The 14,621-nt window shown below is 37.2% G+C and overlaps 1 protein-coding gene across 1 annotated transcript in view; it reads left to right on the top strand.

The window, feature by feature from the left end:
- Positions 1 to 1,550: 1,550 nt before the first annotated feature.
- LOC114052313 (cytochrome P450 3A8-like) overlaps positions 1,551 to 14,621 on the top strand; it is a 41,724-nt gene continuing 28,653 nt past the window's right edge. The window contains exons 1-6 of the mRNA XM_027874863.1: positions 1,551 to 1,700; positions 6,545 to 6,638; positions 8,474 to 8,526; positions 12,152 to 12,251; positions 13,234 to 13,347; positions 13,794 to 13,882. Of these exons, the coding sequence (XP_027730664.1) occupies positions 1,630 to 1,700; positions 6,545 to 6,638; positions 8,474 to 8,526; positions 12,152 to 12,251; positions 13,234 to 13,347; positions 13,794 to 13,882 (521 nt within the window). The 5' untranslated portion in view covers positions 1,551 to 1,629. The remainder of the gene's footprint in view (positions 1,701 to 6,544; positions 6,639 to 8,473; positions 8,527 to 12,151; positions 12,252 to 13,233; positions 13,348 to 13,793; positions 13,883 to 14,621) is intronic.

A 14,621-nucleotide genomic window follows, 5' to 3' on the forward strand; every position in this document is an offset into this window, starting at 1 on the left:
GCTTTGACATTGAAGGGGGTTTAGATTTGATTTACATGGCAGCAGGGAACAGAAATAGGACCAACTATGGAAATTACAGAGAGGTAGATGCTGGCTCGATGGGAGTGGAAAATTCCTGAGGATTAGAAATACCCAGAATTGGAATTGGGTTGCGTTAGGAAGTAGAAGGCTTGCCTTCTTTAGAGGTCTTCAGAGAAAGGCTAGGTGATTCAATAGATAGAATGCCAGCCTTGGACACTTACTAGCTGTGTGACCCTGGGTAAGTCACTTCACCCTGTTTACCTTAATTCCTCATCTGTAAAATTAGTAGGAGAAGGAAATTGCAAGCCACACTAGTATCTTTCCCAAGAAAGTCTTATATGGAGTCTCAAAGGGTCAGACACAACTGAAATGACTCAACAACTAACAAGAAAAAGAATAGATGAGCATTGCTTGGCCTGTTGCAGACAAGATATTTGTTCGTAGTAAGGTGGCCTTTCAGGTCCCTTTCAACTTTGAAATCATATAATTATGTGATTTAGGAAAGAGGATGAACAGATTTTGTTTTCCTATCAGTAGTTGGAACCTAGCAGTTAATTAGTGCCTGAGGCTTCTTAATTGCTTTGGGATGATGTCTCTAATCCTAGTCAGCATCTGGGGTTTGGTCACATTGTGAAGCTTCTATAGAGACTTTCATACAGGTGTGTTTCTCTGTGGAAGACTAGAGGACATACGGTGGGCCTTTCTTCCTCCTCCCAACACTTCAGGGTTTGCATGACTATACAGCCTCATTAGCAGAGGGCAATCTTGGTAATTTATATAGCATTTAAAGTTTGCAAAGCACTTTGTAGATGTTAATTCTTTTGAGTTTCATAAGAAATCTGTCAGGAACATATAATAAATGTTATTTTTCTCATTTCTCAGATGATAAAGTTAAGTCTCAAAGATGATACATGCAGAAGTTGAAGAGATATTTGTTTTCTCTCTCTCTCATTATTGATTTGAAATATTAGAGCCTCTGATGTAAAGCAAAATTTCCATGATCATAGAGACCTTAGGTGTCAGACCTTGCATTCAAACTTATGCTAATGAATCTGAGTTCACTTCTTTCATGGTTTTATGATGCATGACCTTCCTATGCTCATACAGTTATTAATTGTCACAGGCAGAATTTTCATCTTTGCATCCCAAAGACTAAGTGTAGTGCCTGGCACATACAGGCACTTAATAGCAGACTTGTTGACTGCTTTTTGTACTTTAGACCTCCACAAAACTTTAACTCCACTCTGTTTTTGTCAGCACTATTTCTGATAAGAATCAAAGATGTTTGTATCATTACTATTAGGTATTTAAAATGGCTTAGGTTAATTATTGTTTTCTGAACTTAATTGAACTTTTTTTCCAGCAATACGTCAGTAAAGGTAAATTCTGAGAATTTTCAGATGAAAATAAGAACATAAAACTTCCCAGCTGGATTGTAGTCTCATTGGCTGTCTCTTTAACTCCACCCCTTGTTTTCTGGCTATTATATAGCTTTCAGAATTTTTCAGGGAATTACAACAGCACTTGAAGTTGAGGTATTAAGAACTAAGGTGCAAGCAGAGACGAGGAAAAGACACAGAAATAAAAGGCTGATTGGAGAGCACAACAATGAACATCATCCCAAGCTTAAGTGCTGGAACCTGGGCACTACTTGTTCTCTTCCTGACTCTCTTGTTTCTGTAAGTGAGAATCTCCTTTTTTCCCACTACAATTTATCAAGGGATTAGGCAGCTCCTTTGTGAGTATCACCGGACATTTCACAATGATTGGTTTCTAATTGCTTCTACTCTTTGTATAAGGTAGATAAGGATATAGTTGTTATTTAGTATTTCTGTAACTGAAAATACTGACTTTCTTTGTTATATAAATGAGTTGACATAGTTTGCTAGAAAAAGTACCAAAGGAAAGCAGACTCCTTGATCAAAGCCTGCATTGTCTTTTTACCAAAAGAATAGACTTTTAGGATATTCGTTTGGTATTAGTCAAGTAATTTAAAAGCCAAGAAAATTCCTTTAAAAAACCCAAGTTCATATCAATTGTCTGTTTTTATTCTTTTCCAATTTTACTCCCTGTTATTTTACTTTTCACGGTTTAAAAGGTATTTCCTTATGTCCAATTTTTTTTTGCAGTTTAATTGCTGATGTTCATCTTGACAAAAACACTAGTCTTTTCTACCATCCAGTTTCTAGGGATTACATATGACACATTCTGCATTCTCATTTTCAAAGGCTTTGGAATGGGGCATCGCCAAAAGTTGAGTGCTGTTGTTCTGCTCCCTCTTTCTCTTTTGACTAATCACTGTGCTAGAAAGACAAGAAACTAGAAAACTGGTCAATGTCACGGATACATGTTAGAGATGGAAGCTTTTCTGTACAAACAATATGAGTTGCTCAATTATGCCTAGTGCTGTAGTACCCACAAACTGATGAGGTAGCAGTAGAACTGGTAGAGACCCAACCTTATCAGGTTGATGAGCTTGAGTAAGCTGCAGCATATAATGAAGGAAGAAAGAAAGGAACTCAGGAGGGAAGGGATTTAGAAAGGAAATATGAAAGTAAGAAAGATTTTTCTAACCATGTACTATATTCCAGGAACTGTCATACACACCTTAACAATATACGCATTTGATCCTCACAACAATCCTGTAAGATAGGTACCATTATTGTTCCCATTTTGCAATTGAGAAAACTAAGGCAAACAGAGGTTAGGTAACTTGCCCAGGATCACATATCTACTTAGTGTTGAAAGCTGCATTTGAACTAAGGGTTTCCTCTCTCTAGTTCCAGTGTTCCATCCATCAGGCCACTTAGCTCTGAAGAAATAGTGGTACAAGGATATCATGAAAGATGTCTCTACCCCTGCTTCCTACCACAATTACTAATTTCTATATGACGCTGAATAAATCCTGTTTTAATTAGCTGTGAACATGTTAGAGATATTAAAGAGATAGTATCCAATTGGAAGGGATGGTCAATAATGACAAATGGTATAGCGAGGTAAAGAACTTTGAAAATTGAGAAAAGGTCATTGAATTTAATTTCACAATCAAGAGATTGTTGTTGCCATTGAAAGAAGCAATTTCAGCTGAAAAATGACATCATAAGCGAAAATGCAAGTCAAGTTAGGCAAGCCTAGAATAGATCACAGATTCAGCCTCCAGCCCAGGGCAGAGCTTGGAGAGGGAGCCTGAAATCAGCACCCAAAACTCTGACGGAGGTCTGCAATACACGGACACCCAGAGATGATCAAACCCAGGCTAGCAACTTAGGGCTTGGGACAACCTCCTTACCAGGAATTCAGTGCCCAAAGCCCCCAGGTGAATATACTGTGGATTTAATACCCCACCCAAGAAAGCAGTATGAGAAACTCCAGAGGGGCTATAATGACATACTCAACTCCAAAAGTTTTCCAAGCTAGATCTGCAATACCAGGTTGCCCAGAACAAATGATTGAAGGAATGAGTAAACAAATAAAAAACATAAGAATTACTAAAAGACAAAGGTTATACAATCAGTAAACCAAGAGAATATCTATCTATCTATCTATCCATCCATCCATCAACAATTCCTTGAAGAAAACTACAGCTTGCCAACAAAACCAATTAGAATCCCTAAAAGAAACGATGCAAAAGCTAAACAACTTAAATTAAAATGATATTATAAATTAATTGAGCCTGATAGAGAAAAAAACTGGAGAAGAAATGAGAGGTGTGGAGGACACTCTTGGAAATGGTATTAATTGTTTGTCATAAAGGGAACAAAATCTTACCCAAATTATGCCTCCTTGAAAATTAGAATGGACCAAACAGAAGATAATGATTCTATGAAACAAGAAGAAATATCAAAACAAAGCCAAAATTGAAAAACCAATGATGATATAAGGTCTCTCATATAAAAACTGACCTGGATAACAGATCAAGAAAAGATTGTTTAAGAATTAATGAACTACCTGAAAGTCAAGACCACAAAATAAAAATCAGAAAATCAGTGGAGAAAACTTCTCACATTTCATTCAACTTGAGGGCAAATTGAAAACATTTGCCACAGTTCTGAAAAGAGATGTCTAAATGAAAACCCCTAGGTATATCAGAACCAGTATCCAAAGGTTCCAAAGCAAACTATTGCAAATATTAAAGAAGAAAGAATTTAAGTTATGAATAGCCATATATAGGACCTTGTAAGATTTAGCAGCTTACATTAAATAGTACAGAATGTGGTGTTCCTCAAAACAAATGATATACACTAGGTACTAAAAATAACTTACTCAGTCAAACAGTTTAATTATACTGGAGTAGAAGGGCTTGATGGTGAAATAGAGAACTTCCAAGCATTCTTGAAGAAAAGACCAGATTAAAGTAGGAACTTTAAACTACAAACTTTAGTGTAAAGAGATATATAAAAAAGTGAACAATTGGAAAAGACTAAAGTCTTTCAGGGATAAAGTCTTTGCATTCCAATTGGGTGAGAGATAGAATGCAATATCTCATAAGAACCATAGTGTGAGATGAAGCCATAGAAGGGCCAAATAAGATTGAGGCCTTATAAGTGATTTTTGTAATATTTGATTATCTTTAAGGAGAAAGGAAAGGGAGGAGGGATACAGGAAAAAAGAAGAGGAATGGAGTGGACATATCTCGTAATTGTAGTAGAATTGAAAGTAGAAATTCAAGTAGAATTGAAGTAAAAATTCAAACAAATGAGGAAGAACAGGGGAAGAGTATGACTTGAATCTCACTTTCAACTGACTACAAAGCAAAGTGAGCAGAACCAGAAGAACAATTAATATATTTTTAAAATTATCAATTTTGAAAATCCTAAGAACTCTGACCCTCATAATGATTGCCTATGAGTGCAAAGGATTGATAATTTAGAATGCTGTTCATCTCCTGACAGAGGTGATGGACTAGCTATTCAGAGGAAGAAATTCATTTTTGGATATGGACAATGTGGGTATTTGTTTTGTATGACTGTTCATTTGTTATAGAAGTTTTGTTTTCCTTTTTCTTTTCACAGTGTGTGTGTGGGAGAATGAGGATGGAGGGAGGGTAAGCCAACGCTTGTTAATATAAAGTTATTATTTTTACCAAAAAAAAGTGAAGGTAGAGCCTAGAAGGATATTGAATGGTGTTAGTTTGGGAACTAGAGTTCAAGGTAAAGATGAAAAATAAGATGTAGAGAAAAAAGAAATTATATGATGTGGTCAGACAAAGCAACTTTAGAATCACTGATCATAAAAGTGGAATATCTGGGGTGACAATGAGATCAAGATTGTTATTATTCCAGTATGTGACTTATGGAAAATAAAGCAATGGGACATAGGGGTTGAGATTAAGGAATAGGGAGGCCAGGGTGTTTTAGGGACTAACTGAATATTGATCTCACCTGGCATAAGGGTAGGCTATATTGCAGAGGAAGAATGAGCCAACATGTGAAGCCGTTGAGAAAAGAGAGCTATAATCCAGTGTGTAACTACTTCCAGAATTGAATTGGGTGAGATATATCTGGAAAGAATGAAACTAGAAGGAGGAAAGGTTGCCAAGTGATGCAGAGAAAGGATCTAGGAGTGGTAATAAGGAGCAAGGAAGGAGTATACTGAGTCCTCCACCAGGACTAGTTTATCTGAGGACATAACCCAGGAGATAAAGGGAAATGTGTTGATAATAGAATGCAGATCCAGAGGACACAATGGAAGAGGTGGGCAGAGCTGTATTGCCACCTGACAGGGGTAGGACTATAATGTGTAGGGATAAGACAATGGGAAATAGAGGCAGGGGAAGTGGGTGAGTTTTGCTTAGTCATGTGGGAACTCGATCAAATGGAAGAGTAAGCAATAGGAGTATGCTAGTCATAAGATAACAGTATGCTCTCTTTCTAGTATCAAGGAAGGATATTAAGAATGATGTAAATAGGTCTTCTTGCACATAAGATCCTGACAGTAAGATGTGTGGTGTCTAAGTCTTTGGTACTGGGGTGTGTTGTTAAGTTGAGTGAAGATATTGAGAACTGTGATTCCAGTTTTTGGTGTTTTTCTTCTAAAGTAAAGTGGTCTGGTGTCTGAGGCACCAAAGCTGGCTTGGCTCATGAAGAAAACGCATCATGTCTGAGGCCCAAGTCCTGAGCTTTTTTGGTTGCATGTAGGGTGCATTTACCCTGAATGTCTAGCAACAGAGAATTGGTACTAGTCACAACACAATAGAGGGGGGGTTACATTCCAGCAGCAATGCTGACTATGGTTTACTCGAGGCTTGCCATACTTTACTACATCTTGTCTCAGGCCTTACTGAATCTCAGGTGGGACTTCAGGTAATCTCACTTGGGTTGTATAATACCTCAGGACATTTGTGGGAGCCATAAAGTATCTCTGGAAATGTGCCCTTGGCACTTGGATCTGAGTGAACTCTGCCTTACCTCAGAGCTACCTTTATAGCTCCTCCCCTTCTGATTACTGACAAGTGAACTGCATCATTTATGTCTTTGGTCATTGCTTGGCTCTAATGTCTTCTTATTTTTCCTTTACTTTGCAGATATGGGACCTGGACACACAAGCTCTTTAAGGACCTGGGAATTCCAGGACCAACACCTCTTCCTTTCTTTGGCACTGTTCTTTCTTATCGCAAAGTGAGTTCCTATGAGTTTTCTTTACTCTGTTTGCACCATGGAAGGAGCATTTGCTCTAGGCTCAGGAGACTTTGGTACAAATGCCAGCTTTGATACTTATTATGTATGTGACTTTGGGCAAATCAATTTTTCTCCTTAGGCCTCAGTTTCCTCATCTGTAAAATGAGAGGTCTAGGATTCCGATTCTTAAGTTATAATGCACTTGTTCATCAGTATTATAGGATGGAATGTGTAGTAATGTTCAGGCCCACTTTTCATTGGACAAAGGGCTTCGTTAACAAGTCTTAGACACTGAATGTTTTATGCTAAATTCTGCCTGAGTGGTTGTCAGTGTTATCAATTCTCTCTGGCAAATTTACCATTGATTCAAGCAGAATTTCCTTTTGAACCCGGTACTTTAGGCGATCTTGACTAGACCTGTAATTTAATTGGCACAAGAATTCCCAGGTGATGTAATAGCTATTACCACCTGACTTTTCCCACAACTTTTAGTCTTAGAGAGTTACCTACAGTATGAATTAATTGCCTTACCCAGGGCCACCCAACCAGCATGTGTGAAAGGCAGAACTTGAACCAGGAAATTCTTGGTTTTAAGAACAATTTTGAGAGATCTCTATGCCTTTCCACTGACTACCCATGAGCGTTTATCTCCAGATGTTGATGCATAGATAGGAGAGATTACATGTGAAGCTTTAGATCAGAAGATGTGTCATGTAATGGAAAGAACTAGAGTTCAAAGACCGGGGTCGATGGGTCACTGGCTCAGGTAGGGCAACCATTTACCTTTTGTGTCCTTCAATTTGAAGCACAGTATTTTCACTTTTTTTGTTTTTTTTATTTCACATAGCTTTTCCCTTTTGTTCTGATTCTTCTTTCAAAACATGATTAATGTGGAAATATGTTCATTATAATTGTATATGTATAACCTGTATCACATTGTTTGCTGTCTTAGGAAGGGGGTGGAAAGGATGGGGGGAGGGAGAAAAAATTGAAAATCAAAATCCTATAAAAGTGAATGTTGAAAACTATCTTTACATGTAATTGGAAAATAATATACTATTAAGAGGGAAAAATAATCTTTTGATGAACATTTATTAATCATTTACTTTGAGTGATACACTGTGCTAGACATTAAATTAAGGATTCTTAACATGGGAAATATGATTTTTTGAATAACTATTTTTAGAAAAATTGGTTTCTTTAATAATGCTATATGTTTTACGCACTTTATAACATCTTTTTGAGAAGTGGTCCATGGGCTTTTCTAGACCACTAAAAAGGTCTATGATGCTTGAACAGTTAAAAACCCCTGAACTAGGGGAAATAGAAAGATAAAAAATTGATGGCAGGTGACCTCAATGAATCTATTATCCAGGAGAGAATGACATATATTGGGATACTTGTAATTTAAATGAGAACATAGTGAGAGCATAAGTTTATAGAGTGTATCAATCATAGTTTTTATTAAGTTCCTACAATGTTCTAGGTACTGAGTGACAAATACAGTAAATAGAACAACCCCTACTTTAAACAGGCTTTCATAGTATAGGGAAAAGATATTAAAGTTACAATCATGAGACCAAGAATCCTAAAAAAATCTCTTTCTACTGGAGAGATCAGGAAAAGCTTCATGGCAATGACCACATATGAGCTGGGTCAGATGTCAACAAGTAGAGATGGGGGTGGTCAACCATATCCAGGCAAAGTAAAAAACATAACAACAATAGAAAAAAATATAATTATTTTATATTTACCATCCTAATATAAGGCATTTTAAAACATTTTTCATCATTAAGAATTCATGCCCAAATCTGATTTTAAAATGTTTTTTGCAGGGTATGGCAAATTTTGACATGACTTGTTTTAAAAAATATGGGAGAACCTGGGGGTGAGTATTCTAAGTAATCTTTCCATTATACCTACACATTTCAATGGTCAGTCACCCATAGCTACCCACTCAAACAATTACATTTGTGAAGATAGAGGTATTGAAGATCTGTTTAATGCCATGCAATTTTATTTTAGGCCCATAACATCATAACAGATGTACCTAGTATGATATTATTCTGAGTCATGGATTCTGTACATATCCCCTTATTTTATTTCAGTGCTATGATAATGTGAATGTTGAAGAAATAAAGAAACACTGTATAAAGTGCCTACCATGTAAAGGCCTGCTGACCAATGTAGATACAAAGACAGAACTAAAAAAGAGTTCCTGCCTTGAAGAACCTTCCGTTCTGTTGTACAATTCAATGTGTAAAAAGAATAATAATGAAAAAAGATGATCAGAGAAGTAGTAACAAATAGAGCTATGAGGGTAACCAATGTTTCTTTTAAAATAATTTTACTTCAAAAGACTATTCTCCCACTTTCTTTAAATCATTTCAATGTCTTTGACAAGAATACCCCAAATTGTGTTATGAAGATTTGCACATGATCAGAACGACTGAACAACATTTGATTATATTTTTATTTATTTTATTAAATATTTTCCAATTTCATTTTAGTCTGGTAGCAAAGAGTTTTAAAGATGCTTGTAGATCACCTATGATTTTGAAACCTCTGATCTACATGGTTATCTATTTTCATAACTTTATTGGTTATATTTAACTCCTTTTTCTCCCTCTTATCTCAGTTTCCTTCAGTTTCCTGGAATTTTCAATTTCATCTCTGTAACATCTCTCAAGTCAATTTAATATTCCTATTGCCACCACTACCAACACTAGTACAAATTGTTATTATCACTCATATAAAGTATTGTTGTGACCTCTTGACAGGATTCTTCCTGCCTCCACTCTCCCTTCTCCTTGGTCCATTTGAAAAATAATACTTACTGGCTGATGGAGTGAAATCAGTGACTCACCTGAGCTCTCCCCAGATCTCTCCAAATACCTCTAAAAAGTGACTTTGAACAAATTCTAGAGTAATAGAACCCACAAAGATACAGAGTGAGGCAGATTTCCAGCCCAAGACAACCTAGAAGGTTGACAGGAAAGGTCTATTGCACCTGCCTGAGAGAGGAGCGAGCATCTAGTGTACAGACCCAGCCTAAGCAAAGTAAAAAGACTTTGGGAGATGGAATCACCAGCAGCAGTGATGGTTTCCAGTCTCCTCAGCCCACAGACACCAGAGAAAACTTAGAAGGTCAAAGGGAGAAGTCTGTTGAGACTGGGTGAAAGAGAAGTGCAGTACAACACAGGGCTGCAGGGCATTCCAATACAGCCCCTACACCAGCAAACCAGGAATAGGCCTTGGGAGTGACTGAATCAGCAGCGGTAGTGGTGGCAGCAACAGAAGCAGCTGCTCCTGGAGCTATTAGCCCACAGACTGAATATTTGAAAGTCACCTATTTTGACTTTGGGGATCCAAGATGGCGGAGTAAGTAGTAGGTAGCTCTCACCCTCCTTTATTGACCTTGAAAAAAACAGAGAATATTGCCCCAGGAAAAATCCTAAAATAGTAGAGTCAGCATAAAGACTAGGTACAGCAGTCTTTTAGCTCATGAGGCTAGGGGGATTAACGGGAAAGGTGCCTCTTACTGTGACTAAAGGGAACCAACACAGGAAGGGAGGTGTCCCAGCAAGCCAGTGGCAAGCCCCACCACAGAAGACTAGTATCCAGGCCCTAGCCCCCAGCACAAGAAGCCTGGGACAGTACCCTCTGTGTCCCATAAGATATCAACTTTAAAAGCCAAAAAAAAAAGGCAAACAAAATGAACAAGAAGGAACATAGAAAAACAATGACCATAGAAAAGTATCTACGTGGTAGGGAAGATCAAAACACAAATTCAGGAGAGGATAACATTGTCAATATGCCCACATATGAAACCTCAGAGGGGAATAAGAACTGGTCTCAAACCCAAAAAACCTTCTTGGAAGAATTCAAGAAGGATTTTAAAAGTCAAATAAGGGAGCTAGTAGAAAAATTGAAGAGTTCTTTTAGCAAAATGGAATTTTGACAAAATGGAAGAAAAGTACACTGAAGAAAACTCCCTAAAAAGTAAAATGGGCCAAATGGAAAAGAAGGTACAAAAGTTAACTGAAGAAAACAATTCATTAAAAATTAGAATTGAACAACTGGAAACTAATGACTCTGTGAGATATCAAGAATCAGTAAAACAAAATAAAAAAAATGAAAAAATAGAAGAAAATGTAAAGTTTCTCATTGGAAAAACAACTGACCTGAAAAATGGATCCGGGAGAGATAACTTAAGAATTATTGGTCTACCTGAAAGCCATGATGAAAAAAAAAGAGCCTGGACATCATCTTTCAGGAAATCATCAAGGAAAACTGCCCTGAAGCCCTAGAACCATAGGGTAAAATAGTCATTGAAAGAATCCACAATCACCTCCTAAAAGAGATCCCAAATTGAAAACGCCAAGGAATATTGTAACCAAATTCCAGAATTATCAGGCCAAGGAGGAAAAAATTACTTATTTTTAAAAAGTACCTATTTATTTTTAATGTTCTTTTAAAATTTTTGGTTTCATAATAATCACCCTCTCTAGTCTCTACCTAACCCCTTCAGAAGGCAAATAATATATCAATTATACATGTGAAGCCATGAAAACATATTTCCCTATTAACCTATTTAAAAAAATTAAAATAATGAAAATGGAAAACAATAGCTTCATCAGTTCTCCCTCTGGTGAGGGTGGTATTTTTCATCATGAATTGGTTCTTTTTAATTTTCTTTGATCATCTGGTCCATTCTTAATATGATTATTAAAATAATCTTTCTTGTGCCTAAATGTGTTTATGTTCACAATTGTACATAAAAGTCCTCCCTGGCTCCATATTGCCTCCTAAGTAAAATGCAAAAACTACTGCCTTGTGTTTGAGGCTCTTCTAGCATGTTACCACCTTATCTTCTCAGGCTTATTTCCTCTTAGTCCCTTCTATGCACTTTGTTCTTCAGCCAAATTGAATGACTCTTTGGCTCCCAAACACATTTGCCAATCTTGTGCCACTATGACTGCTCAGGCTATTTGCTGTCATTGAAATGCCCTCCTCCCTTCCTTTTCCTACTGAGTGCCTGACCATTCTTTAAAGCTTCATTCAAATGTCACCTCTTCAATGAAGTTATTCCCTTTTCCCGTCACAACTCACAACAATAATAACAACAATAAAATCTACTCTTTAATATTTTCAAAGTACTTTATATATGTTATCTTATTAACCTCATAACAACCATCTAATGTTGATACCATACTTTTCCTCCTTTTTCTAGTGAGGAAATTGAGCCTGAGAGAGGTTACTGACTTGCATGAGGTCACAGAGCTAGGAAATGGCTGAGGCAGGATTCTAACTTAAGCATGCACCAAGTATTTCATAACATTGTCTGATGAATTTTATTTTAGATTCTTGGTTCACAACCACATCTCAAATTAGAGGTAGCATATAAGGCAGCAGTGAACTCATGGCCATCAATTTATAGTTTTTACTTGCTACCTCTGTTAACAACAGTGCAACCTGGTGACTGCTACAATTTGTTCCATTTGGTGGTATAGGTTTTTTGATGGCAGACAACCTGTGTTGGCCATCACGGACCCAGAGACTATCAAATCAGTGCTGGTAAAAGAGTGCTATTCTGTCTTCACCAATCGTCGGGTAAGTGACAGTGGAAGACTAATATGGACAACAATGGGAAAAGCATGCTAGCCATGTTGAGGATCACACAGTTTTTAGACTACCTATAAGCACTTACTTCACCATTGACATTCTTGCAGAAGACAGGGCAGGCAAGACAGCCTAGCTTAGGGCAATGCAGCTTGAGGTAGAGACAGAAGGCAGCTTTTGTTGGATGATTTGAAGCCCCAACAATATCATTTGGGCCCCAAAAACTTGGCGGTGTTGATGCCTCCCCAACAACTAGATTTGCCTATCATGCAGCCCTCAGGTCCATTTTTAAAGGGAAAGGTCACTGTGGAAAATGGGCCTGCTCTCTTCATCTCCACAGGCAATAAGTGTTTACCAGCTGCCTCCAAGGGATAGAAGGACAAGGACATAGTCTGGGAAGGTCCCCCCAAGCCTCCTTTTCTACTTTTGGCCAGGCATTCACAGTCATGATCTTGGGGTAAAAAATCCTGTGGAGGAGGTGCTGGCAATCTCCACCTGTTGTCAAACAATTATCTCACTTGTTATATGTCAGCCAGAATAACTGAAGCAATTGATGCCATGAAGAAGAGAAAAGGGGTGATGTGTAAGGCAGGTCAAATTACCACCATCACCACCACCACCACCACTTCCATCACTATTTCACGTCAGACACTATGGGAAATTTCCTAGGATATGGGACCAAGGGGCTCTGGGAATAGCAATATTTTTAGCCTAGTACAACCAGCCATCATCCTGGAAAGCAACTTATGTAGTGATGCAGCCTGGAAAGTGCTCCTGCAGGTACAACAATCACAGCTTTTAAGTATCCAGAAAAGAAAATTTTTGCCACCAAAGTCCATGGACTATAAAAAGTCATATAACAAACTATAGTTAGAATAAATTAGTTTTGTATACTGGAAAATGTAACAGATCTCTACTTCTGGTTCCACCATTTAATACAAGAATGCCCTTTCCTTTTACCTTTTTCTTCTAGAGATTTGGTCCAGCAGGGATTTTGGAGAGTGCTATCTCAATTGCTGAAGATGATCAGTGGAAGAGGATTCGAACAGTGTTATCTCCAACATTTACAAGTGGAAAACTCAAGGAGGTAAAGCAATGGATATTGGTCATATTCTAGAAAACTAAGTCTTGGGGAGAGTAAAATAAAAGTGCTAATGATTTTCTCCAGTTAATGCCTAATTAATAGGCCTACATGTTTGAACTTCCTATAAGGGAATATTTTCTATCCTAGTTTTTTGATGTAAAATGGAGAGAGCACTGTCTCTGAAGTCAGACAACTTGATCGCCAATCTCACCTCTGACGACTATTACCTGAATGACCCTTGACAAGTCACTTAACTATTCTGGTTGCAATTTGCTCATCTTTAAAATGAAGTAATTTGACTACGTGGCCTAGAAGGCCTGTTGTTACTATAGATGCATGATTCTTTACATTTTAAAGTAGAGAAATGAATTTATGAAATACCATTATGCCTCTTAACTTTGTTTTGGAACTAGATTTTCTATGTATAACTATTGTCATTTGTCATTTAGATGTTTCCCATCATTAACCAATATGGAGATGTGTTAGTGAAGAACATGCAGAAGGAAGCAGAGAAAAGCAAGCCTGTAACCCTGAAAGAGTAAGTATGGGGCAACAGCTCTAGGAATCTGAGAAGCTGCAGGACATTCTGTTTACTTAAGCTCCATTTCTGCCATCTTTCCTTAGAAACTGAAGCACCCACTTTTAGAGTTATTCTCTTGAATTTTTAATTAACAAAGTAAGTGTAAAGGACAATGTGGTAGGATCTTCCCCTCTGAGGCTAAACACCTTGAGAAAGCCATTGATAATTGATGATTCTACTTTTGGTCCTTTTTTCTTTGTCTTTTCATATTCTGAATTCTCTGTAGTCTGGCTTCCAAGTTTGTAATTCAACTAAGGCTTTTATAACTTTTTTAAAAAACTTCTCCAAAATTACTATTGATCTTTTTTTTTACATTTATGAAAACAACTAAAACTCTTTTCTTAACCTCTTGCTTTATATCTTCCTGAAACTGTATTAGAATTTGTGCCCAAGTTGTGTTTTCCTTTAAGGATTTGCTTGTAGATATTTTTGGAGCTATTTTCTTCTGTGTTTTGAGTGTCCCTGTCACCATAATGGTTTTTTTATGGGATTCCTTTTTTGTTCATTTTTTTTCAACTTCATGACTTTAGACCTTATGTTAGGTCCAGATTCTATATAAATCTGGAGGAAACATCCAGATGTTGGTTCTGTTGTAGGTTTTTTGGGTTATTGGTTGTTTCGTTATTACAGACTCCAAAGTCTAATTCAAGCTGGGAACTTACAAACTTTTGATGCTTTAAGTAGTTTTATCCAGAGC

The sequence above is a fragment of the Vombatus ursinus genome, unplaced genomic scaffold (assembly GCF_900497805.2).
Source record: "Vombatus ursinus unplaced genomic scaffold, bare-nosed wombat genome assembly UNPS02014807.1, whole genome shotgun sequence".
Lineage (NCBI taxonomy): Eukaryota > Metazoa > Chordata > Mammalia > Diprotodontia > Vombatidae > Vombatus > Vombatus ursinus.